General features: G+C 41.5%; 1 protein-coding gene across 3 annotated transcripts in view; it reads left to right on the forward strand.

The window, feature by feature from the left end:
- The window catches only part of DHX9 (DExH-box helicase 9), a 29,705-nt gene extending 7,393 nt beyond the window's left edge, over positions 1-22,312 (forward strand). For 2 of the 3 annotated variants that reach the window (XM_063342897.1, XM_063342896.1), the window contains 22 exons: positions 2,520-2,566; positions 3,222-3,355; positions 3,969-4,058; positions 4,153-4,314; positions 5,694-5,771; positions 6,089-6,280; positions 6,784-6,925; positions 7,448-7,530; positions 8,728-8,884; positions 9,558-9,658; positions 10,487-10,700; positions 10,894-10,988; positions 11,177-11,250; positions 11,904-12,056; positions 13,195-13,355; positions 15,577-15,688; positions 16,361-16,522; positions 16,683-16,810; positions 17,927-18,156; positions 19,849-19,964; positions 20,809-21,009; positions 21,882-22,312. In XM_063342897.1, coding sequence (XP_063198967.1) covers positions 2,520-2,566; positions 3,222-3,355; positions 3,969-4,058; positions 4,153-4,314; positions 5,694-5,771; positions 6,089-6,280; positions 6,784-6,925; positions 7,448-7,530; positions 8,728-8,884; positions 9,558-9,658; positions 10,487-10,700; positions 10,894-10,988; positions 11,177-11,250; positions 11,904-12,056; positions 13,195-13,355; positions 15,577-15,688; positions 16,361-16,522; positions 16,683-16,810; positions 17,927-18,156; positions 19,849-19,964; positions 20,809-21,009; positions 21,882-22,146 — 3,097 coding nt within the window. In that variant the 3' untranslated portion in view covers positions 22,147-22,312. Of the gene's footprint in view, positions 1-1,354; positions 1,483-2,519; positions 2,567-3,221; positions 3,356-3,968; positions 4,059-4,152; positions 4,315-5,693; positions 5,772-6,088; positions 6,281-6,783; positions 6,926-7,447; positions 7,531-8,727; positions 8,885-9,557; positions 9,659-10,486; positions 10,701-10,893; positions 10,989-11,176; positions 11,251-11,903; positions 12,057-13,194; positions 13,356-15,576; positions 15,689-16,360; positions 16,523-16,682; positions 16,811-17,926; positions 18,157-19,848; positions 19,965-20,808; positions 21,010-21,881 lie in introns of those variants that run through there. The other variant, XM_063342898.1, reaches the window with a different exon arrangement.
- Positions 22,313-22,583: the final 271 nt, after the last annotated feature.

Here is a 22,583-nt window from a genome sequence, read left to right on the forward strand (position 1 = left end):
TTTGCCCTTGTTTGGAATAGTCTTTACAAATCACGGAAACTTCAGGACATTCTGTTACTTCTTGTGAAATAAAATTATGTTTTGTGGTCAGAAACAACAGGCTGCCGATGCTGGATTTTTATTGTTGGGTTTGGGGTTTTTTTTGTGTATATAAATTTGTTTGAGAGTTATTTTTTTTTTTTTTAGAAAGGCAAGTTAATTTTCTTATTACAGTCTTCCATGAGAGTCTCACTTGCAGGACTTCTGGTATTCTCTTGTTGTTAAGTCTTACAAACATTTAGAACATCTAAAATATGTATGTTGGTGTCAGAAAGTTCTAAATTCTCATTTAAAACCTATCTTCAAGTCACATTCATGTTTTCAAGCAAGGACATTTCTTTCCCTTAAATGAGTAACATAAAAAAAATAGTTTGTACAGTACTAGGACTTTTAAATATGCTTGTTGCAGATGTAGTTCGTGAGCACTTCTTTTATTCCGTAATTTGCAGATTATTTTGTTACGTCTTCTGCAGGGAAAAGCATTGAGCCCCATGTATTTAAAGGCATATAATCTTGAGCAGAATGATGTGGCCACAGATGACAGTATGTTTCTCAGCCCATTTAGTGTTCTTCCAGAGAGCATTTCAGAGTTTTGTATTTACTATATCCAGGAAAGCTTGTGTGAATTGCCCTGGATGGAATAGCAGAAGGGGAACTAACAATCTGCTGCAGTGCATCGGATAGGCATGAAACAATCCCAGTGTGTTCTGGCGTTCCCTGGGAGGGGGCAAACTATTGGATTTAATCCTTTTGGTATGTGTAACAGGAGAGAAATAATTTAAGATGTTTTTGGAGTTTTGAGGACAGTAATATAGTTGGTTTTTGTTGTTTGTGGGGTTTTGTTGGTTTGTTTTTTGTTTTTTTTTTAAGAAATGCCTGTTGCTGTATATCTTACCAGTCTCATATTTTTTTAAAAAAGTAATGGTCTCTATAACAGAAACGTCAGCCTTGCTCTCAGAGGTTTTTAAAGGAGAAATGTATTTTTGTTATCAATGAATCAGAGTCACATGGTATAAGAACTTAGATGGAAAATTTGCATTTGGAAACTTTGTTTAAATTACAACAGGAGGGTATAAATTGTAAATATAAACATGGCTCTCCTAATACACAAAGTATGAACTCAATAGTAAGGGACGAGATGTGGCTTTTCTCATCTGGGGTTCCATCAGTAGCGTGGGATACCTTTGCCTGTTCCTGCTGAAGATGGTAGCAGCGAGCAGCTCCAAAGATCTGAGTGGGCTGCTGAGGCTGTGCTAAACAATCGCGTGGGATTCTGCTGCAAACTGATTTCTGGTGTTGCTGTTCTCCCCTTAGGTGGAGGATAATGAGATTGAATGCTGACTGTAGGCCTGGCTGAGAAACATACTGTCATCGGTGCCTTAGTTGGCTGTTGTGTCCCTGAAAGCCAGTGGCCTTTGACCCATGAAGCCACTGTGCCTGAAGGTCAGTTCACTGGTAGTACAGGAAGGAGTTCTAACTTGAAATTTAAATCCCTTACTTAACATTTTTTTGCTTGTTTGTTTACAGCAAGAAATCAAGGACACAGATGCAAGGCTCTGCCTGCAGCTGTGGAAGTACCAAGGCATAATTTTCAAAGACTTTCTCAGTCTGATAAAGCCCAGTCATACATCTTGAAGCACATTTGCCAGTTTAAATCCTGTTTTATAAGAATTTGGCTTTTATTCTTAATCTGTGCAAGTACATGCTTAGGTTTGCGATTCTTAAAAACATGGATCTTGACTTCCATCATCCTCTGTCAACATAGGTCTTTCTCATTTTTTTTTTAAGCCTAAATTAATATACCAGATGACCTTTAAATGAATTGGTTACCTGCCTGCTGGGCAGACTATTACATTTGCTGTGCAGAGTTACTTTTGACTATATGCTGTTCCCAGGGTATGGCAATAAGGGCTTCATGAAAATTCAAGTATTCTGTCGTGTCCTGTGCAGATATGTTCAATGGTCTTTGACAAAATGACCTGGTTTAGTTTCCTCTGTGCTCTGAGCCAGCCAAATGTATGGCAAAACCCAGGGTAGCTATATTAAGTGTTGTGTCTGTGTTAATAAACTCAGGCTACTAGTGGGTTACGTGAGTATAATGTGGGGTACAGTTGATGATACAGTGGGGTATGTATGTTAATGTTAAATTAACATGCTGTTTCCTTTATAATTGTTGCCTTAGATAGCTAGTAGTGTATTTCCTAATGGTGTGGCTTTAAATTTCAATGCCAAACGGTGGCATTTGCAGCACTCGTCTTAGCAGATCTGCTTGTTCTATTGATGGCCTGTCTGTTACCTACTACCTTGGGGTTAAAGGGACTAAAAGCAGTAATATTTTACCTTCACCATTGATAAGTTGAGAGTCTCTGACTGAGGACACAGAGGTCTTTGCCTAGAAAAATTGGAAAGGGTGGCTATTTTTGCAGTGTCAGCGTCCACTGTTGATAATTGTACCGTTGTGTTCTTTCTTTGTCTTACAGGAGCTTTATTGCAGAAATGAACATTTACGTGAAGCAGCTGGGCAGAAGTAAGTGCTTCTATTTATTTTTTTACCTTAGCAAGAGATGAGTGTTGGTACAGAGGAATAGGCCATGCTCGTGGGTACAGACTTTTGTAGTTATGTGTTAGAGCTCTTCCATGTTCGTTTCCTGATGTGAAATATTTTTTCTGTGTGCTGTGTTCTCGTTGTGTTCTACTGCTTGTCCATTACATGCATCCGCTACTCTTTCTTCTCAGCACAAATAAATGCTTGTGAGATATGGTAGGTTTTGTTTGTCTTAATTACTTGTTTGTCACATGTCTGAGAAATGCAGGTGTCTAACGTGTTCCCAGGCAGTGGGCATGCTGCCCATACCATACCTGTTTACATAGATAGAGCTTGTTGTGAAATCTGTACGATGTTACTGGGTGATATGCGATAATCATACTTAGACATTGAGTGCAGAAAAAGCTTAACGTGAGTTCCCCCGAAGTCAGTAAGTAACATTACACAGTTAGTATAAGTCAGCTGATGAAAGGGTCTGGTTGGATTTTATGTTGGAACTCTCAATTTATAAGGTTTGAGACTCTTTCCGTGAAACCTCGCCTATGTGAACAAACACAAAGCCCGCTTCAGAGTTGTATCTTCTGTGGAAGCTGTTTGACTTGTTAACTACTACAGCTCTGAACTTTGTGTGCTGCAGGGATTTTCGGTCGTGAGCATGGATCAAACAAAAAGCTGGCAGCACAGTCCTGTGCCCTTTCCTTGGTTAGACAGCTCTACCATCTTGGTGTCATAGAACCTTATTCCGGACAGACAAAGAAAAAAGGAGAATCGGTGAGTTTGGTAGAGGAGTTGGAAATTGTTGCTTGCATTTTAATAACACAAGTATTCTCTTAAAAGATGAGTGAGTTAAAGTTTGCTCTAAGTATTTAACAGCTTACGAGTTAATAATAATTTTGATTCTGTAGACCAGCAACTGTTTCTGGTCGGGTCAGTGATTTGGATCAGAAATATGACTTCATGTGTATGTGAACGGAGAAGTAAACTAGTTTTACAGCATGTTAAATGAAATAGGGTTTGTAATAAATGCTTTTTCCAGTATAAATTTTCTAGATGCTTAAAGACTTCTGTTTATGCTACATAGGATTCTTGGCTGTTTCGTTTCATGCTCTGGCACGTAAGCATTTTTTTTGGTATTCAATTACAAGTTTGGGAATGCTTCCCTCTGAAATTAAACTCAGATATTTAAAAGTATTCTTCAGATTCTTGTTGAATGAAAAGTTGGCAAAATGTTTCAAGAATGTGAATTTTGAACTGATGGTACTCTTTGACCTTGTTTCACTGGAAACTATTTGGTGGTTCATTGTGCTCTCTGGTAGCCTCATTTCTGGCTTCCGTTGTCTGTCATTTTGTGTATATCAACGTGTAGATTTTAAACATTTAATAGGTGGAACCCTTTGAGGTGTCACTGTCTTCTGACTTAGAGAATCGGCTGCAAAACATTGTGCAGGAACTGTCTCTGGAGATTGTGCCATTGGTGAGTGTGTGGTTCAGATACTCCAGTATTTAACATCAGGCCTGCTTGTTAATACATTCATCTTTCGTTGCTCACTTTGCTTTTGGATTTACAGCCTGAGGATCCCAGTAATCCAGTTGTGATTAATGTTGGAAAGTTGGCCCACTTTGAACCATCGCAGAGACAAAGTCATATAGGAGTTGTTCCATGGTCACCACCTCATTCCAACTGGAACCCTTGGACCAGCTGCAATATTGATGAGGGTCCTCTGGCAAATGTAAGATAGCTTAAAAAATTGATTTGTCGTTTGTTTTCCCCATGCTTCTGGAACTTTTAAATGCTTTTTTCCCCCAGGATTTAAAGTATGAGCTATTCCAAAGGAGGAAACAGTCCACTGATAAAATTTCTTCCCTTTTTGACCTGGAGGAAGGGAGTCTTTTCATTGGTAGGAGTTCTTTGTATTTACTTAATGTTTTATTAGGTTCTTGAGCAGCAGTATCTTGGATGTCCCAATTCTTTGCTTTGTTTCACTTTTTGCTTGCTATAGCTCAGCCCATACAAAGTTCTAATTGAAATTACAAGGTAAGCCTATGGGCATGTCACTTATAATTCGCTAGCCTCTCTTTCCCGTATTTCCATGCTAGGACTTTCTTTTCTGGGAGGGGAGAAACTGCTCCACACTGGTGTCACTACACAATCAGCCTGTTTGCTTTTTTTTTTTTTTTTGGTCATTTCTAGTTCCATTCAACACAGAAAAAATGAAGAGCGACAATGTGGCATGACAAAATGAGGAAGAAGGGGAAGAAATACTAGGTTGCCAAGTTCAGAGGCATAATTTGGGCACTGGTATAACCTGGTCAGAAAAGGCTCTCAGGGCAGGAACTTCGGTTTCCTACAACAAGGAACCAGAGTACTTATGACCAGAATAATAATTTAATACTTTTTTTGACTGCAGTTTTTTCCATAAATGACATTAATTTAACATTGGTCGTTATATATTAATGTAGAAAATATGGAACTGATGCAAATTTGAGTGTTGCTACTTAAACCACATATTCAGTATATTTACGGACATTGCAAATTGAGCTGGCTTTAAATTTCAGTATGACTTCTACGTACTAGTCATGGTGCAGCTAACTTATTCTCAGCAAAACCAATTAGCCCTTTGGTAAAAAATTTGAATTTTTTTGAAATTCTTTCTTAGTTGTAATGCAAGAGTTGCCTGATAAATTTCCCTCTCTGCTCACTTTTCAGCTACTGTTCTGTGGGTGGTTATGTGCTTACATTATCTCATTCCATACATTTAAAAACTCCTGTCTGAATGATCATCTAAGTATCTCATTGGCTTACTGCTGACTAGAGTGTGTTTCTCAAGCAGTTGAAGTATTTAAATTTAAACAACCATTCTTTTTCAGTATTTTGGATCTTTCCGAGAACTTCTTTGAGGATGGCCATTATTAGTTATAATTCATAACTCACTGGAAAGAATGAAAGAAAATAACTCATAGGCATAACTGATTTCAGGGGCTTACGTAGGAAATGATCCTTTGCTGATCTTTGTAATCACTACGTTGGCATGAGTGATTTTATATTGACGTTATGATATAGGTAAGCAGAGGGGTCGAAAAGCCTCCAAATGGTGTCTTGTGTTTCCAGCTCACTCCAGAGCAAATAAGCATGGATTTGAAAAGTGATTTCATGTACCGTTTGGAGCAGGACGAAGAATTGCAAAGGGTAAGTGTGCTTCCTGCAACATGGCGTGCTTGTGCTAGTCCTTATTTTCCAAAAGAGGTTAAGCGTATTTTATACAAAGTGTGTAAGACTGGATTTCAGTAGCAATGTGCACCAAGTGTGCATAAGTGCTGGATGTTACACTGGGATGGATGTGGGGATGTGTCGCACTGTGTAAAGGAAAAAATCCAAAGTATGATTTGTTCTTACGCAGTTTTTCCTTTGTGTAAGCAAAACCTGCGTACAACAGCGAGGCAAAGTATGCATGTGGAGCAGATTAGGTTGATTTTTGGAAGTGTGCTGGATTATTTTTTTTCCAGATCCAACAAGAGAGAGAAGCCTTACCCGTGAAGAATTTTGAAAGTGAAATTCTGGATGCAGTCCATCACAATTCTGTTGTTGTAATTCGTGGTGCCACTGGTTGTGGCAAAACCACCCAAGTTCCCCAATATATCCTGGATGAATACATCAAAACCGACAGAGCTGCAGAGTGCAACATAGTCGTGACACAGGTCAGGAACATGTTACAAATGCAGCTGCCTAGGTTTTGTCATCAGATACTACAAATCACCTATTAGGGTATGCTGAGAAATTGGATTATCGTTACGGGACATCATGCATAAAAGTATCTCCTCAGTACTATATGTAGGAGAAGCCTCAGCATCTTGTATATTTTCATTTGGAGTGTTCTTTCTTGTATCTACAGCTGGGGTAATCTGGCTTGTACCTTGTCCAGGTGAAAACTTTTTGGCAGACTGAGGGGAAACGGTTTGGCAAATGCCAGCTGGTAGTTCCTGTATATCCTTATATCCCTCCTTTGTAATTTTATGTGCAGAATTAACCATTTCAGAAGAAAAAAGCCTGCTGTTCTAGATATTACTATTTAATGACTACTCTGTAAAGAAATCTTAAGACACCTGTAGCTTTTATAATTTACTTTCTTGTTTTTAGTGGTATTCTGATAAACTGAAAAAAACTTAATGATTAAGCTAGAGAAAACTTTTTCATCCCTCAGCCTCGGAGGATTAGTGCCGTTTCTGTAGCAGAGCGTGTGTCGTATGAGAGAGGAGAACAACCTGGGCAAAGCTGTGGATACAGCGTGCGATTTGAATCCGTGCTTCCTCGGCCGCACGCCAGTGTCATGTTCTGCACTGTAGGTCTGTATTGTTTTGTTTATGTTTGGAGCTTATTAATTATGGGTCTGAATTCTCTCAGTTAGCAGCAAAAGCAGAAACATGGTTACATTAAAATGTTTAGAAAATATGTTTAAAAGATTAACGATATTTTTTTTGATAGGATAAGTTTGCTGACGCACTGTTGTGCAGAGAAAGATTACGATTGTTATTCATAAGTATGATAATACAGATCTAATACCACGCAGAAATAAACTCCTGAAGAGACAAAATTGCCATATATTGATCGTCTTTAAAAGACAGAAGGGGAAGAGGTATTTGGTGGGAAAGAAGAAGGAGTCTTTCTAGTAGTAATACTTTATCCCCTCCCTATCACTTGTACAAATGAAAGCCTGGCAATTAGAGATGGGGCTGTAAAAGGTGCTGGGCAGCCTTCGCACTTGCTGATTTTTAAATCAGTGCAACTGTTCTTGATGAAAAGAGATAGGGTGCGGGGAAGACCGGGCTGTTTCCTACATGAATGTTTAACTAGTGTGTCTGTTTAAGGTGTTCTTCTGAGAAAGGTGGAGGCTGGGATCCGTGGCATTAGTCATGTTATCGTTGATGAGATCCATGAGAGAGACATTAACGTGAGTTAGCTGGTGATTGTGATCCTATTTCTCTCTGTGCTTCTGTTCTGTTTAACTTTTGCATGTGTTCTTGTGTAATAGTAAACATGTGAAAGGAAACTGTATTTCATTAATTGCCTTCCATCTTCGATAAGATTTTTAGAAATTCTTCTCTTAATGAGTGCTTACGTATTAAAAGAGCAAGGACTTTTGCTTACTTGCTGCCCTATCTCTTTGGCCTGTTAGGATCTCCTTCTATGTCCTGGTCCTCTCTGGAAAATAGAACGCCGTGGTACAAGCACTTCTTGTCCAAATGTGGGAGCACGTTGAATGTCGCTTTCATTTTGGCGTGCTTTTTCTACTAACAGTGTTGTATTACCATAACAAACAGCAGTGGTATTTACAGAAGCTGCCGTTTTGATAGTGACACATTTCAATTTGGACACAAAGAAAAATGCAACAGGTTTAAAAATAGAATTGGGGGAGGAATTGTATGTAACTTAAGAAATGGGAAATGTTTTCTGTGCCTTTGGTTCTTCCGTATAGTTTTTAGCTTTGCCACATGAAGAGTGAGAGAGACTGCTACATTCTGACATGCTCTTTCGGCTTGTTTGACGGAATCTGGAGACTCATTTCGATGGAATTGCAATGCAGATTTTTCTGATTTCTTCATCTCTTAAGTTTGTATTAATGTTGTAAAATATAAGTTATCAAATTTTGAACGAGATTAGAATTTTATCTGTTGAGCTAAGGGCCTGCCTGCTTGCATGGCCAAACTAAATAAATACCATGTTTAAATAGAACTATAAAAGTGCGCATACAATTGTGCTGAGTCATTCCTATTTAGTTTATGAACTATGGCTACTTTATATGTAAACCGAATTTAAAAGACCTTAGGTTGTAATGTATAGTTAGGAAGGAAGCAAACTATTTCTGAATGCTTTTCTTTAGTTTGTTTCATTCTGATAAAAGAATAACTCTTCTTTACACTGGAAATCCTAAAGTTCACTTACCCCAGGAACTGCAGTATTTGCAAAATAAAGCACTGACGACTGTTTCTGGTGGCAGAATACTGTTTTCATAACTGGTACTTCTCTTGCCCAACAAAGCTCCTGCTCAATAAATGTATATGTCTGTGTAATTTTTTCTGGTCTCTTGGGAAGATGTTGCTTCTTATGAGTAGGAAATTAATGATGCTTTTATTCTCTTTGTATGCAGACTGACTTTCTCTTGGTGGTGCTGAGAGATGTAGTTCAGGCATATCCTGAAATCAGGGTTATCCTCATGTCTGCCACGATCGATACTAGTATGTTTTGCGAATACTTCTTCAACTGTCCTATCGTTGAGGTCTTTGGTAGAACCTACCCTGTCCAAGGTAAATCACTGATTGGACTTTCAGGAACTGCTTTAGTTTTTATTTTATCAGTCATACACTTTAAAATTATGGGTACTGCAAGATACACAATGCTTTTGGATTGTCATGTCTTACTGATGTGGCTTACCCTGAGCAAAGAAGGCAAAAACACCGAATCATTTCATAGCACCGTTTGGTTTAAAATCACAAACAAACAGTACTACTACCACCACACCACCCCTTAACAAAAAAAACCCACAGCACAAACGCCCCCCCCATCCTAAAGCACCACCACTTGGGGTAGTTTCCATTAGAGAATGAAATAGTAATAATCAAGCTGTGGTGTTTCAGATCGCTTGTCTGTGATATTAGGAATAATGGAAATAGCTTTAAATCAGCCAGTATTAAAAAAAAAAAAAAAAAGAAAAAACAACAGTACAAAACTATGTGGAAGTATATTGAATAGAGGAAGAATCGTTGGAATTGTGGGAATAATTCTCATACCGTAGCTGACAGCCAAGGAGTTTTCTCCAATCTTGGCTTCTTTCTTGTACTTATTTCAGAGTACAATCTTGTACTCTGAAATAACGCAATTATATCAGAAGAATCTTGAGAGATGATAAGTAGAGTTGTATTCACTGACACAGGCTTCTAGCGGTCACTCTTGATAACCAATGCTTGCTTCTGCTTGCAGATTATTTCCTGGAAGATTGCATTCAAATGACTCAGTTCGTTCCTCCACCAAAGGAAAAGAAGAAGAAAGAGAAGGATGAGGAAGGTGGTGAAGATGATGATGTATGTTTGACTTTTTTGATATGAAAAATTAAACAGTGCCAGTTAAGACTCTAGCTCAATTGTAATTCATTTGGCATTGTTGAACTTAAATGTTTTTAGCAGTTTTCGTATTTTTAACATCTGAGATTGCTGTAAACTTCAGAAATAGAATTGAATTTTCTTATTGCCCTTGTAAACTGAAGATTTTATTTTTTTGTGGGAGCTAAAATTCTCATGGTTTGTCAGCCTACTTCTCTTTTAAAGATAGAACTGAAATGCTTTTAACAGTGAAAACATTGGTGACCTTGGCAGGAGAAATGGAGACAGAAATATGAGCTTGGTGATACCTTTTCAGGGTGAAAATTTAGATTTTCTCCCTTCTTTCTCTTGCAATTGATATTGTTAGTGCTTACATGCATTGTCAAGAAACTATCACTTTCATGATAAAGCTTTTAATTTGTAGGTCTGAAGCTACTGTTTAGGTCAGCTATTTGAAATTTTAAAAAATTATTAGGTTTTCTTGAGAGAAGCATTTTCTTCTGCTTAGTTATCCTCATTTATCTGAATAGAAATTAAATTCGTTTGATAGCTTCCTGCTGCAAATTTTTATTGAGTTCTAACTCAATGCAATGGAATTACAATTCCATTCTTGTATTAGAAAGCTGGGGAAGCAGGACTTGAACTGCTAATTGTGAGTCATTCTGCAAGCTGTCCCTGAGATGGTTTTCCCTATCCACACATCTCATTTTCCTATTTGCCTGGGCAGCCAGTCTCCAGTCTGGTAAGGTCGAGTAAGTTAATTTATATGATTTCTTTTGTGTTTGTGGTTTTTTTTTTTTTTTTTGGTAGGCCAATTGCAACCTTATTTGCAGTGATGAATATGGCCCAGAAACAAAGCACGCCATGGCTCAGCTGAATGAGAAGGAAACTTCTTTTGAACTCATTGAGGCCCTGCTAATTTATATCAAGACCCTGAATGTCCCGGGAGCTGTACTTGTTTTCTTGCCTGGCTGGAACTTGATATATACAATGCAGAAGCATCTAGAAATGAATCCACGCTTTGGTACAAGCAACTGTTCTATTATGTTTCATCTCCTTTTCCAAAGGAAACTACTGAATGTGTAAAGATGAGTTATCTGAGTGGGAGCAGGATTGTTTTGTCGTGAGAATAAATGGGTAAAAATGATTATGTTGTGCAAAGAAAAAATGCGATTTACACAGTAACAGTTACTGACCACCTTGTGTTCATGTTGTAGGAGGCCGCCAGTATAGAATTCTACCTCTGCATTCCCAAATTCCTCTGGAGGAACAACGTCGAGTGTTTGATCCCGTGCCTCCCGGAGTAACAAAAGTATGCGTGCCTTCCTTTGGGGAGCGTAACATGCTTCGTTCTCTTGTGCTTTTCTGGAATGTACTGCTGACTTTTTTTAGTAGAAGTTATGTAGTTTATCTTGCAGTAGTTAATGTAGTTTATCTTGCAGTCCATCCCTAGCTTTTTCAGACCCAATATATTTCAATATGCATCTCCTGTTTTTATAGGTTATTTTATCTACCAGCATTGCAGAGACTAGCATTACCATCAATGATGTGGTCTACGTTATAGACTCCTGCAAGTGAGTTCATGAAGTAGCTTTTTGTTTTTTAAATCCTGTTCTTTGGAATGCAGAAAAGGTTTTCTGAACACACAGAACTGCCTTGTGTTCCCATAGTCACAGAGCTGAATTTGAGGACTCTAACTTGCTCAAGACAAATTTGCATTGTCTTTAGCCATTCAACACAGTTGCAAACCACACTGGCATTTCAGTGGGCTGGTTTTGGTCAGCTGCGTTCACGCTGGCACTATTCATGTGAGGTGTCGCTGGGTCTCCATGCGTATTTGAAATATGTTGTCTGCCAAAGGAGTATTACAAACACTCAGTGTCTAACTGAGGGAAAAGAGGAAGATTTTTGTAGTCTGTTAGAGATCCTATCTTGCTACGTGTGCTCTCTGAGCACATAGGGGTCTCATTAATTGCATGAGAATGTTAAGCTTTTGAGACAGTTGTGAAAACTTCATTCTGTGTATAGCTTGGGGCACCGCTTTATAAAGAGTATGACACTTTACCTTCCGGATAAATGGCTAACTATCCAAAGCTTAGCTAGTCAAACAGGGGTGGTTTGCTTCTTAAAAACAGTGTGGCTGCAAGGAATAAAATAAGAACTGATTTGGCAGGACTTAAGATGAAGAACATCTGATCTTAAGGCTGGTTTTTTTTTTCTGTAACAGACAAAAAGTGAAGCTGTTCACTGCTCATAATAACATGACAAACTATGCCACAGTCTGGGCATCAAAAACTAATTTGGAGCAGCGGAAAGGAAGAGCCGGACGTGTGCGTGCTGGATTCTGTTTCCATTTGTGCAGCAGAGCTCGCTTTGAAAGGTGAGGCTGTGCTCTTTAGAAATAAAATAACCTCAGAGACTTCTGCCAGAACCGTTGTATGCTACTTTTGATCAAACTGGGGAAATAAATTCAGGAAGCACAGAGAGGAGATGCATGTAGTCAGTTCGCGCTGGAATTCTTGGATATCTCAGTTCTTTTGGTTAAAAAAAAATTACATGCTTTTACCCATACTGGGCGGTGGACAAATAAGTTTGTGATTTTATTGTTAAGAACTTCACTGCAACCTACAGAACCTCACAGGAGAAAAATGATACTGCTTTGGAATTGAGTCCAGGCAGAAAAGAGCTTTGTAATGAGGGTAAGGCTCTAGTCTGCCTTCAAAGCTGGCATCTTCACGTAACAAGCAATTTTGTCATGAAAGTGGTAAAAAGACAGATGTTACTTTTCCCTCCGTCCCCCTTCTGTGGCCAGGAAACCCCTTCATGCTGCTGAACTGCTGCTCTAGCACCTTGCCTGCTGCTGCAACTTTTGACCTCTGCTATGTGCCAAGCTGTTTCTCAGTTACCAGAGCCACAGAAATCTTTCTGCTGGTTGCAGAAGTCTAACCAGCTGTTATGCTCAGTGTTTGATCTCTCTCATGAAAGTTTCAGTGCCTCTTTCTCACATAGCCGTTAGAGCAGAGCTGTGTTTGATGTTTAGTTTTTTATAACCTCTGAAAGCATCAGTTGATCAAAAACTTTGCTTAAATTGCTCAAATTTATTTAGATCCGCCGCCTGGTACAGTGGAGTGATTTTAATTAAGATTTTTTTTGACAGTGAACTGACTTAGGCTACTGAAGTGAACACGGGACTTCATGACTTTAAGGTTACCTTCCTTCAAAGAATATAAAACCAAAATATACTGGCTCCATGGTGCCTAGGAAGGAAAGAGTGTTTGTGGACTTGTGCAGAGAATCTATTCAGAGTTACCATCTGAATCTGGTGCCAGCTGAATCTGAATATCTGTTCAAGGTGTTTTGAAACCTTTTCTAGCTGTCTGTTGCTCAGAGCAGTGAACTCCTAGGAGTTCATTTGTCAACCAGCAAGGTAAAAGATCACTAACCACACTGTGCAGTAGACTTAAGAGCTCTATCTGTGTTCAGAAAACCATGGGCTTTTTTGTCTCTTCTCATTCCAGACTTCAAACTCATATGACACCCGAAATGTTTCGGACACCACTTCATGAAATTGCTTTGAGCATCAAATTACTGCGGCTGGGAGGAATTGGTCAGTTTTTGGCCAAAGCAATAGAGCCGCCACCTTTGGATGCAGTGATTGAAGCAGAACGCACGTTAAGAGGTATCGTCGTTTGTCCATGAGATTGTATGTTAACGAAGCTGACTCCAAGTGATTTCCCATGTACAATGATCACTTACAAACCGCTTTAACATCTCTGGTTAGATTGAATAGTAGCATGCTGTCTGGAACAACAAGGTGTTTCCTGGATGCATCGTGTGGGTGGCAGCATCTTTTGCAGCTGAAGAAATACTTGAATTCCCAAGTGGAGTGTCATTCCTTTAAGAAACTTGAGCCTTTAAACTTAAGGCTTGTTTTGTTATTGTACCAGTAACATGCTAGCTTCCAGCTTCCTGTTTTCCAGCTGTGGCACTGCTGTGTATGATGTAGACTTAGTCCAGTGCTTAAGGCATTTACAAAACTACTGTAAAAGTACTGAAAAAGAGAGGTTAGTGGTCTGTTGTATAAGTACTGCTTTGTACAGTTTGCTGACCCAAGATCTCAGTATTTTGTCAAGTAATTAAATCTCCAGTTTTTGAATATGCAAGCATCTGTACACTGCTCAAACAGGAGAACCTGAGGTGGAGGCTAAGCTGTCTCCCCAGTTTCTTCAAGGAACTAACTAGAATGTGAGTAAAATGAAGCAAGGAGGAACCCTAAATTTATGTTTTAGATTAAAATCAGTGATCTCAAACCTCAGCGTGCTTTGCAAATGTCACTAAATAAGCACTTAAAATTTCTAAGAACCTAAATATCTATTTGATTGTTGATTCTATGAAAAAATTGTGTGACGAGCCTACACTGCTTGTATACAGAATCACGGAATTTTTCAGAGTTGGAAGGGACCTCTAGAGATCATCTAGTCCACTCCAGAAGGGCAACCAGAATTAAAAACATAGCTATGGATATGTGTTCAAGTTTAATGACTTTCTGATCTAAAAATTGTTAGTGCTTTTCTTACGCCGCAGCTACGAAATGCAAAGCAGGGGAAAAGGCAAACGTTTTCATCTTTAACACCAAAGAGACCTTTCTGCTTGTGCCTCCATTTGCTGGATGACCTGTGATTTTTTTCAGTGCATGCATACAACTAGTTTTTAGGATGGTGAGACAGGCTGCTCTTCAGAATATTGTTTTGGCTTTTGAGTTCAATAGATACCAAGAAAAATGGATTTGACAGTGGCTCAGGCATCCTTTATTTGTTCACTTTCCCGTTTAATTGCTGAGGCTCCAAAGCTTTTTTTTAAATGTAAAGCTTTTAGGTATGCTGCAGTTTCCCAAAGTAGTCTGTATATAGAGTACGTGAACTATAAGTTTGCATTCTTCATTTATATCTTAAAAGGGTTTTTAAAGATCACACTTGTATTGTTTTTCTTTGTCATGCAAACTTAAAAATAGTTTTATGGAGTAGAGATTAATGGTTGTGGCCAAATGGCTAGAAAGATAAGGAGACTGATGAGACCCTGCAGCCTGTACAGCAAACAGCCACACGCACTTGTTTGATTATTGACAATGGTTTGATAGCTTCGAGGATGAGCTCAGGTCATCGTTTGTAAGTAATGGAAGGGGAGAAGGGCAGGCAAAGCCTTGTGGAAGAGAGCTTGTGGTGGTCTCTTTTTGATGAACAGGGGGTTCTGTGATTTGGCAATTGCAATGAAGACTCTACAGTTGACTGCGATAGGGCTGCTTTGGTGTTCGTGAGGCAGAAATGAGGTTAGATTTATTAGATCAAATATGGATTAAAACTAGAGATGGGATGATTCAGAGTGGACATCAGGAAGAAGCTCTTCACCATGGGGGTGGTGAGACACTGGAAGGCGTTGCCCAGAGAGGTGGTGGAAGCCCCATCCCTGGAAGTTTTTAAGGCCAGGCTGGATGGGGCTTTGAGCAGCCTGGTCTAGTGGGAGGTGTCCCTGCCCATGGCAGGGGGTTGGAACTGGATGATCTTTAAGGTCCCTTCCAACCCAAACCATTCTATGATTCTGTGACTTGAAAAATGTTGAGTAGTGTAATAGTCGTTTGTACAGAAGCAAACTAAAAAGAAATGGAAAAATATGTATAATTAAATAGTAATTATTTCAATTGTGGAGGAGGTAGTAAAACATCTGTACAGGCAAAGTTTATTTGACCTCAGACCAGTTTTGAAAATCAGGTTGGCAATATTGTAAACAATATTAAACTTAAAGACTGCGTTCAATTTAAACACAGTTATTAAAATATTCAATTTCTTATCTGAGGATTTCTGGGATTAGCTAACCAACTTTGATAATAAGAGATCTTGTTTCAGAGCTTGATGCCCTGGATTCCAATGATGAGTTGACACCTCTTGGAAGAATCCTAGCCAAACTTCCCATTGAACCTCGTCTTGGCAAGATGATGATAATGGGCTGTATTTTTTAGTAAGTTTTAGTAAGTCTCAGTGGTCGTCATCTTGTTTCTCTGAGTTCCTGAGCCTCTAGACACGCACTCTACAAGAGAAAAACCAGTATATCTAGATGAGCAATAAATGCTACAACAGGGGATTGGAATCTGAACGTTCATGAGAGCAGAGGATAGATGGTATACAGTACAGGGAATAAAGTATTCATGAAAGTCAGAGTTAACTGCAAGGGACCAGTAGAAGCTGAATACTTAGAAATACTTACAGAAGAGTGGGACTCTAAATACTTAATTGCAGCAGTGAAGTAGAGGTGGGGAGATGTGACATTTGACACCTAGATAAGAAGAAAAGTGAATCTACACGTTTTGCTTTAGCAGAAGTAAAGATGTGTTATTTGTGATTGTGATCGTGCAGTCCTTTTCACTAGAAGAAGATGGTGTAGGATGTGGGGGAAGGAGGGGGGAAGATAGACAAAGGGCTTGTGAACACTTGCTGTTGTGAAAGGACTGGAATTGGAGCAAATTTAACATCCCCTTCCAGGGAGGCGTTTCTGTGAAGAACTGGTAGATAAGGGCCAAATTACCAAGGTCTCTAGTGGAGAAGTTTTTACTAACATCAACTGCCTGTAACAGCTGCTGGCAGCGACGCTGTGAATAAACCCAGTCCTGATACCTTTTGTGGTTTCTTTCAGTGTGGGAGATGCTATTTGTACCATCTCTGCGGCTACCTGTTTCCCTGAACCTTTCATCAATGAAGGCAAACGCCTGGGTTATGTCCATAGGAATTTTGCTGGGAACAGGTTTTCAGATCACGTTGCTTTGCTCTCCGCCTTCCAAGCCTGGGATGATGCAAGGTATATTGTCTTGGCACAAAATTTGATGAGAAGTTATGGGTAAGGCAGAGCGAGCAGCTTTGTGACCAGACTAGATGTGTTAATGGATGCTATGACAGCTGGACTGTCGCACTTTGCCTTTTCTTGAACAGACTTCTAATTCACTCTGTTTGTTTTTTAGAATGGGTGGTGAAGAAGCAGAAAAAAGATTTTGTGAACACAAAAGACTCAGCATGGCTACTCTTAGAATGACTTGGGAAGCAAAAGTCCAGCTGAAAGAAATACTTATTAATTCTGGCTTCCCTGAAGGTGATTCTGCTTGGACATAGTAATTTAATGATGGCATTTTTCATTCTGAGATGAGAAATAAATGAATAAGATGAACACACAAGCACAGAGGCCTGTAGTGGAGTTGCCATAAAGCTATTCTGCTTTTACAGCTGTGTTCAGATGAAATTTCAGTGCTGTCTCGTTCTCTCGTAGTTCTCTAAACCAGAGAAGTTGTGATGGCTGTGGTGCAACACAGGGAGATATTGGAGGCTGAGATTAGGGCTGCAGGATTAAAAAATCTGTTAAGCAATCGTCCTTAGAGAGTTACCTCCCTGATTTTCTTTCTCCTGCACTTGTTGCATCTCCAAAATGTGCTGTGTTGTGCTTTCCCCCTCCTTTTCATTAGCCTTAGGGGGGGAGTGTGATCTAAATAGTGTGCTATGTGCCTTATGATTTGCTGGGTTTGTGCCGCAGGAGGGATGTGCAGTAATGTGGTGTCTTACTCAGTTTTCTAAGAAAAAAAAATAAAATTCTCAAAGTTGACCAGGTTCTGAATTTGCCTAATGCTCCTGAGGAGCTTGCTCAGTTAAATGGCATGGCTGGCTGGGTTCAGCAGATGTTCATCTACCCCTCCTTTGTTTTTTTTTTTTTTGTTTTTGGTTTTGTTTTTTTTTAAATTCCTGTAATTTTTTTTTTCTCCTCATGCTGCTAGGATCATTGCTGCATTTATCCTTAACTTTATTTCTGGGCAAGATGACCTGAAAACAAGCCACCAGAGACTCTGGGGAGGTTTGTAACAAATAAACTAATGAAAACATCCATTCTGACCTCCCCCAAAAGATCTGTCTCCAAAACAAATGACAGGAAACACACTGTGGTACAGCACATTCTGGGCAAACCCCTCTCTCCTTGTTTTTGAAGAGCTTGGGGGAGAAAAACATCTCTTTGTAGTAGTATTTTTCAGATTTTTCTCTCCATGAATAAGTTGAAAATGTAGAACTGAAATGGTTTGAGGGCAGAGGTCGTTTGAGAACAGACGCACATCTACCAGTTGATTGAATGAGAAAATGCATTGGTCCAGGACGCTAAACAACTCTCCTGCCCTGTCCTGCGCCACCCAGGGATGTGAGCCAGTCTTCTGTTCTCTGTCAACAGAATGTTTGATGACTCAACCATTTAACAACACTGGACCAGATAATAATCTGGATGTTGTAATCTCCCTGCTTGCTTTTGGGGTCTACCCCAATGTCTGCTACCACAAGGAGAAGAGGAAAATTCTTACCACTGAGGGGCACAATGCGCTCATCCACAAGTCATCTGTCAACTGCCCTTTCAGCAGCCAGGACATCAAGTATCCCTCACCTTTTTTTGTTTTCGGAGAAAAGGTAAAGACTTTGAATTTGTTCTTGATCATGTGCTGCCAAGGTGTCTAAGAGGCTCTTTTTGGTAAAAAAGCTGTAAGAAGAAAGATACGCTTGGGTGGTGTTTAGCTTGTTTGGGGTTTTTTTGTTTGGTTTGTTTGTTTTTTCCAGAAAGTGAGCCTTACATGGTCATGGTGTCACTCAGCCTTTACAGTAACTTTCCATCAACCAGTTTCAGTAGAAGCAGAGGTCTTAGCTGCATAGCCAGTTCTGTGAGTTTTGTGAAAACAGCCAGTTGTAGCGCAAGATCTAAATTATTATCTTGTTTAAGAGCTTGCTTTAGGAGCTCTTCCGTACCAATTAGGCACTAGAGACTTTCTGCCCTTAGCACTTCTGCTACTTACGGATCCAGAGAGAAAATAGGAACATGTAACGTGGCAGTGGGGTGCTCCCTTTCTGGCATGTAGGTAGTTTGTCATCTCCTGAGGATGACTCCCATTTCCCAAGCATCTCAGAAGAACCCTGGGATGCCTTCCCCGGGGTCCCCATGACCTTGCCCTCCATCCCATTAATTTTGTGTACTCCGCATGTGCTGTACATGCACACATAAACACCTGGGTGCTCTCATGTGCTCCAGTGATGGCCACTGTGAGTGCAGCTGCTCCTGCTCGCCCTTCTCTCAAGAAGCAAACGAAGGCGATGCCTCTGTGTGGGCCGTAGCCGGGAGACGGCCCCGGGGCTGCCAGCCTGCTTGTGCTGCCCGGGCACAGTCACTCCAGCGCAGTGATGGGGACGCCCTCGTGCATGCTGTCGCTGGTTGCTGAAACCAGCTGTGTACAGCACCAGCGGTCCTTCTGCCTGGGAACTGCTGTAGAGATGTGTTCGAGGATAGGCAGCAAATTAGCAAGGCCTCGTGCTGTAACGGGAGCCTCTTAAGATCTTACAGCAAGAGGTGACGCTGTAGGGGTTTCTTTTTTGTCACACTGTCTACACTGTTCAGAGTTACAGTTCTTCTCCCTGAGGACAAGTGAGTACATTGAGTTCTGCCCGTCACGCTCCATCATGGTCCTGTGTGAAAGAAAGGAGGGAGGGAGGCAGCTCTCGGGGTGGGAGGCTGTAGTCTTCAGTCCTTCTGTAAAATGAAGGGCAGTAGCCTGTGTGGTCAGCACTGCTGTCTCTGGCGTAGGTCCGACGGCTTGTTATTGTCCAAGTGCTCACTGAAAGTACAAGCTTCAGGTCTTGTTTCTATTAAATGACAAAGGGGCTGGTTGCACAGACGTGGAGCAGCGTCCGAATTTCCATGTGTAGGACCCAATCAAAGCAGCAACACGAGATGTTCATCCCACCCCAGCAATGCAGAAGGTGGGAAGATAATTCAGCTATGCCTTGGTCATTTTTAGGTTGACAAAGCGTAAGATGGCTCTTGCCCAGCGTCAGCTACATAAGTGCAGACATGCAGTCACGGAAAAATGAATACTTTTAAGTGGCAAGTAGTTTTGGTGTTTCTTTGCAGCAGCCAGTGCTGAATCCCTGGAAACATCTGCTCAGCATTCAGTTTTTTATGTGTGCGCGCTCTTGTTATTTCCTAACATTATACCTAGATTTTTTTTTGGGTGGTGTTTTTTTCTTTTACAAAATTCTCTGGTTTCAGGGGTCAGAGGAAGGTGTAGGGGTCTGTTTTCCATTTCAAGAGTTGTATTCCTCTTCCACCCCCAGATTCGAACGCGAGCCATCTCTGCCAAAGCCATGACCTTGGTGAGCCCGCTGCAGCTGCTGCTCTTTGCCTCCAAGAGGGTCCTGTCGGACGGGGAGCTCATTCTGGTGGACGACTGGTACGGGCCTGCCTGGTGCTCATTATGTGGAGGTCTGTGGAAGAGCAGGCTGAGGGGAGCGGCTGCTAACGCAGGCACGAGTCTCTGGAACAGGAGCCCTAGAGCGAGCTGTGTGCTGCTGCAGGTCGATTGGGAGGTCATTGCCTCTGCCTCCTCTGAGGAAGGGAGGCTTTGTATCGGCAGGACTGTTTGGGGCAGGTTATCTGCCTGAACTGAAAATATGATGCCAGGCAGTTTCCATAAAAACTGCTGGGTTTTTCCTCTTCAACTGGAACGTGAGTAAGAGCTGCTATGTGTTTTGTACCTCCTCTTCAGACACAGGCAGAGGAAACCTTGTTTTTAAGTCTCAGAAGTGCAGCTTGAGGAGAGCAATGGTTGCCTCTGGCAGCATGCGTTTTACGGCCATGACTAAATACCATCTGGATGTTCCCCCCCCTCCCCCCGTCAGTAAAATGGAGGTGAAGAATTGCTTAAGCTTAATTGACTAATATTTTTGAGCCGGCCTGGAACTTTCAGAATCTTGAGGCGCCTCATGTTTTTAGTTTACTTTATATTTTTCTATCTTTCTGTTTTAATGCGAGCAGTTACGTATTGGTGTTACCCGAGTATGTTAAATCTCGAGAGCAAATTTAAACAGAAGGATAGTTATGTTTTAACAATGTCAAATTTTAGAGATCTTGCAAATTTTACCCCCCCTCATTGACAAATGAGAATTTCAGAAATGAGAACATAGATTTCTGGCTGGGTGTGTGCAGCACTCAATGAAAAGCCACTCTCCCGAACGTCTTTCCTAACAGCTTCTCTCCTAGTTGTTGTGCTACATCTAATGTACTTTGTGCTCTAGGATCAAGCTGAAGATGCCCCACACGGCAGCTGCCTGCATCACCGCGCTGCGTGCTGCGATGGAGGCTCTTGTTGTGGAAGTAACTAAAGATCCGGAGATCATTCGGCAGCTGGACCCAGTGAACGAGCGAATGCTGAATGTCATCCGTCAGATCTCCAGGCCGTCAGCCGCGGGCATCAGCCTCATGGCGGCCAACACAAGGTTAGCTCGGCGCCGCCGGCTCGCGCTGTGGGGGCTCTGGGGCGAGGAGCAACCTCCGCCCCAAGGACAGCGAGAGCCTGAGCAGGGCAGTCAGAGCTGTCGGCTCCGCTGCTCCCTCCCTACACAGCCCAGAGCTGAAATCGCCAGCAGAGCCTTGTCCCGCGTGGACAGGAGCCCCAGGCTTTTGTTTCAAAGCCGGTAGTCTGAGTGCGTGTAAAATTGTCACGGTCAAAGCCTGGTGTAGATAGATCACTGCCCGTTTCCATAGGAAGGACAGGCGGCTCTCAGGAATAAAAGCTGTCATCGCCTCTCCCAAAACAATGACTTAAAGAATCCAACTTTATTTTGGGCAAACCTATTCATCTTTGTCTCTGGAAATAGATCTTTGGCTGTGCTTGCACCCCTCTATTGCCCCTTGTTTTCAGGTCTTGCTTCTGAAGCAAATTAAAATGAAAACACCTGTGAGCTGTTAGTAATTTAGGGAACGAAACAAACAGCAGCTTCGATGTACGCTTCGCTGTGTTCTGAGAGGAGCAAAATAAAGATGAGCGTGCTCACGTAGACAGGACCAGGGCGCCCTACGCCTTCGTGTGAGCTGGACAAGTGGGAGCGAGGGGAAACCTGCCCTGGGTGTGGACCTGCCTGAGGTGCAGAGGAGGGGCTGCTCATGTGGTGCGGCCGGCCCTTCCCAGCTCTGCTGAAGTGGAATAGGTGCAAAAATGCAGCTATTAAATCAAACATCGTATTCTGATAACAGAAAATAGAGGCATCGTAACTGAGTATCTTGGCAATTGATTATTCTTGTGGTATTAAAAACAAAAAAAATGGAATCCGTAAGATTGCACCAAGTATATAATGTGTCTCTCTGCCAGGTTCGGAGATGGTCCTCGCCCCCCCAAAATGCCTCGCTACGACAACGGAGGTGGCTTCAGAGGCTGGGGAGGTTCCCCGCGTGGCTCCGGCTACAGAGGCAGAGGGTACGGCGGGTACGGCTGGCGCGGGGGGGGCCGGGGGTCCCATGGTGGCCCGGGGGGAGGTTACAGAGGGGGGGGAGGCTATCGAGGAGGAGGGGGGTATCGTGGAGCTGGTGGTGGCTATAGAGGAGGCTGCGGGGATGTGGGGAGGGGCAGGTGGTAGTTAATGGAAGTTCATCGAAGTCTTTCCACTCTGACAAAAGCCCGTTTCTCTGCCGAATCCCTTCCGTGCTGTTCCCGGTCTGTCCGCCATTTCAGTTCCTTAGTACACGTACAGCTCTGTAATATACCGTGCCCTTAGGGCATTTACTGCAAGTTGTATCATTTTATTCTTAATAAAGAGTTTGTTTTTAAAGACTTCTGTGCTATAATTTTGTATTTGTATGTAGATTTAGATTTTGAAGCTGTCTGTTGTTAGTTTTGGTTGTAGGGGGTATAAGGCGTCTAAATTGCAGCCTGTGGATTGCAGACATTCAAAGCTCAGCTGCCTGGTGCTTGCAGAGGGGATGAGCAGCCCTCCAGCGCGGTGCAGTTCCCCCTGTGCCTCTCCGACGGGCGCCGGGAGGTGACTCGGCGCAGGGGTGGTGTTGCGTGAAAGGG

This window comes from Chroicocephalus ridibundus, chromosome 8 (genome assembly GCF_963924245.1).
Source record: "Chroicocephalus ridibundus chromosome 8, bChrRid1.1, whole genome shotgun sequence".
Lineage (NCBI taxonomy): Eukaryota > Metazoa > Chordata > Aves > Charadriiformes > Laridae > Chroicocephalus > Chroicocephalus ridibundus.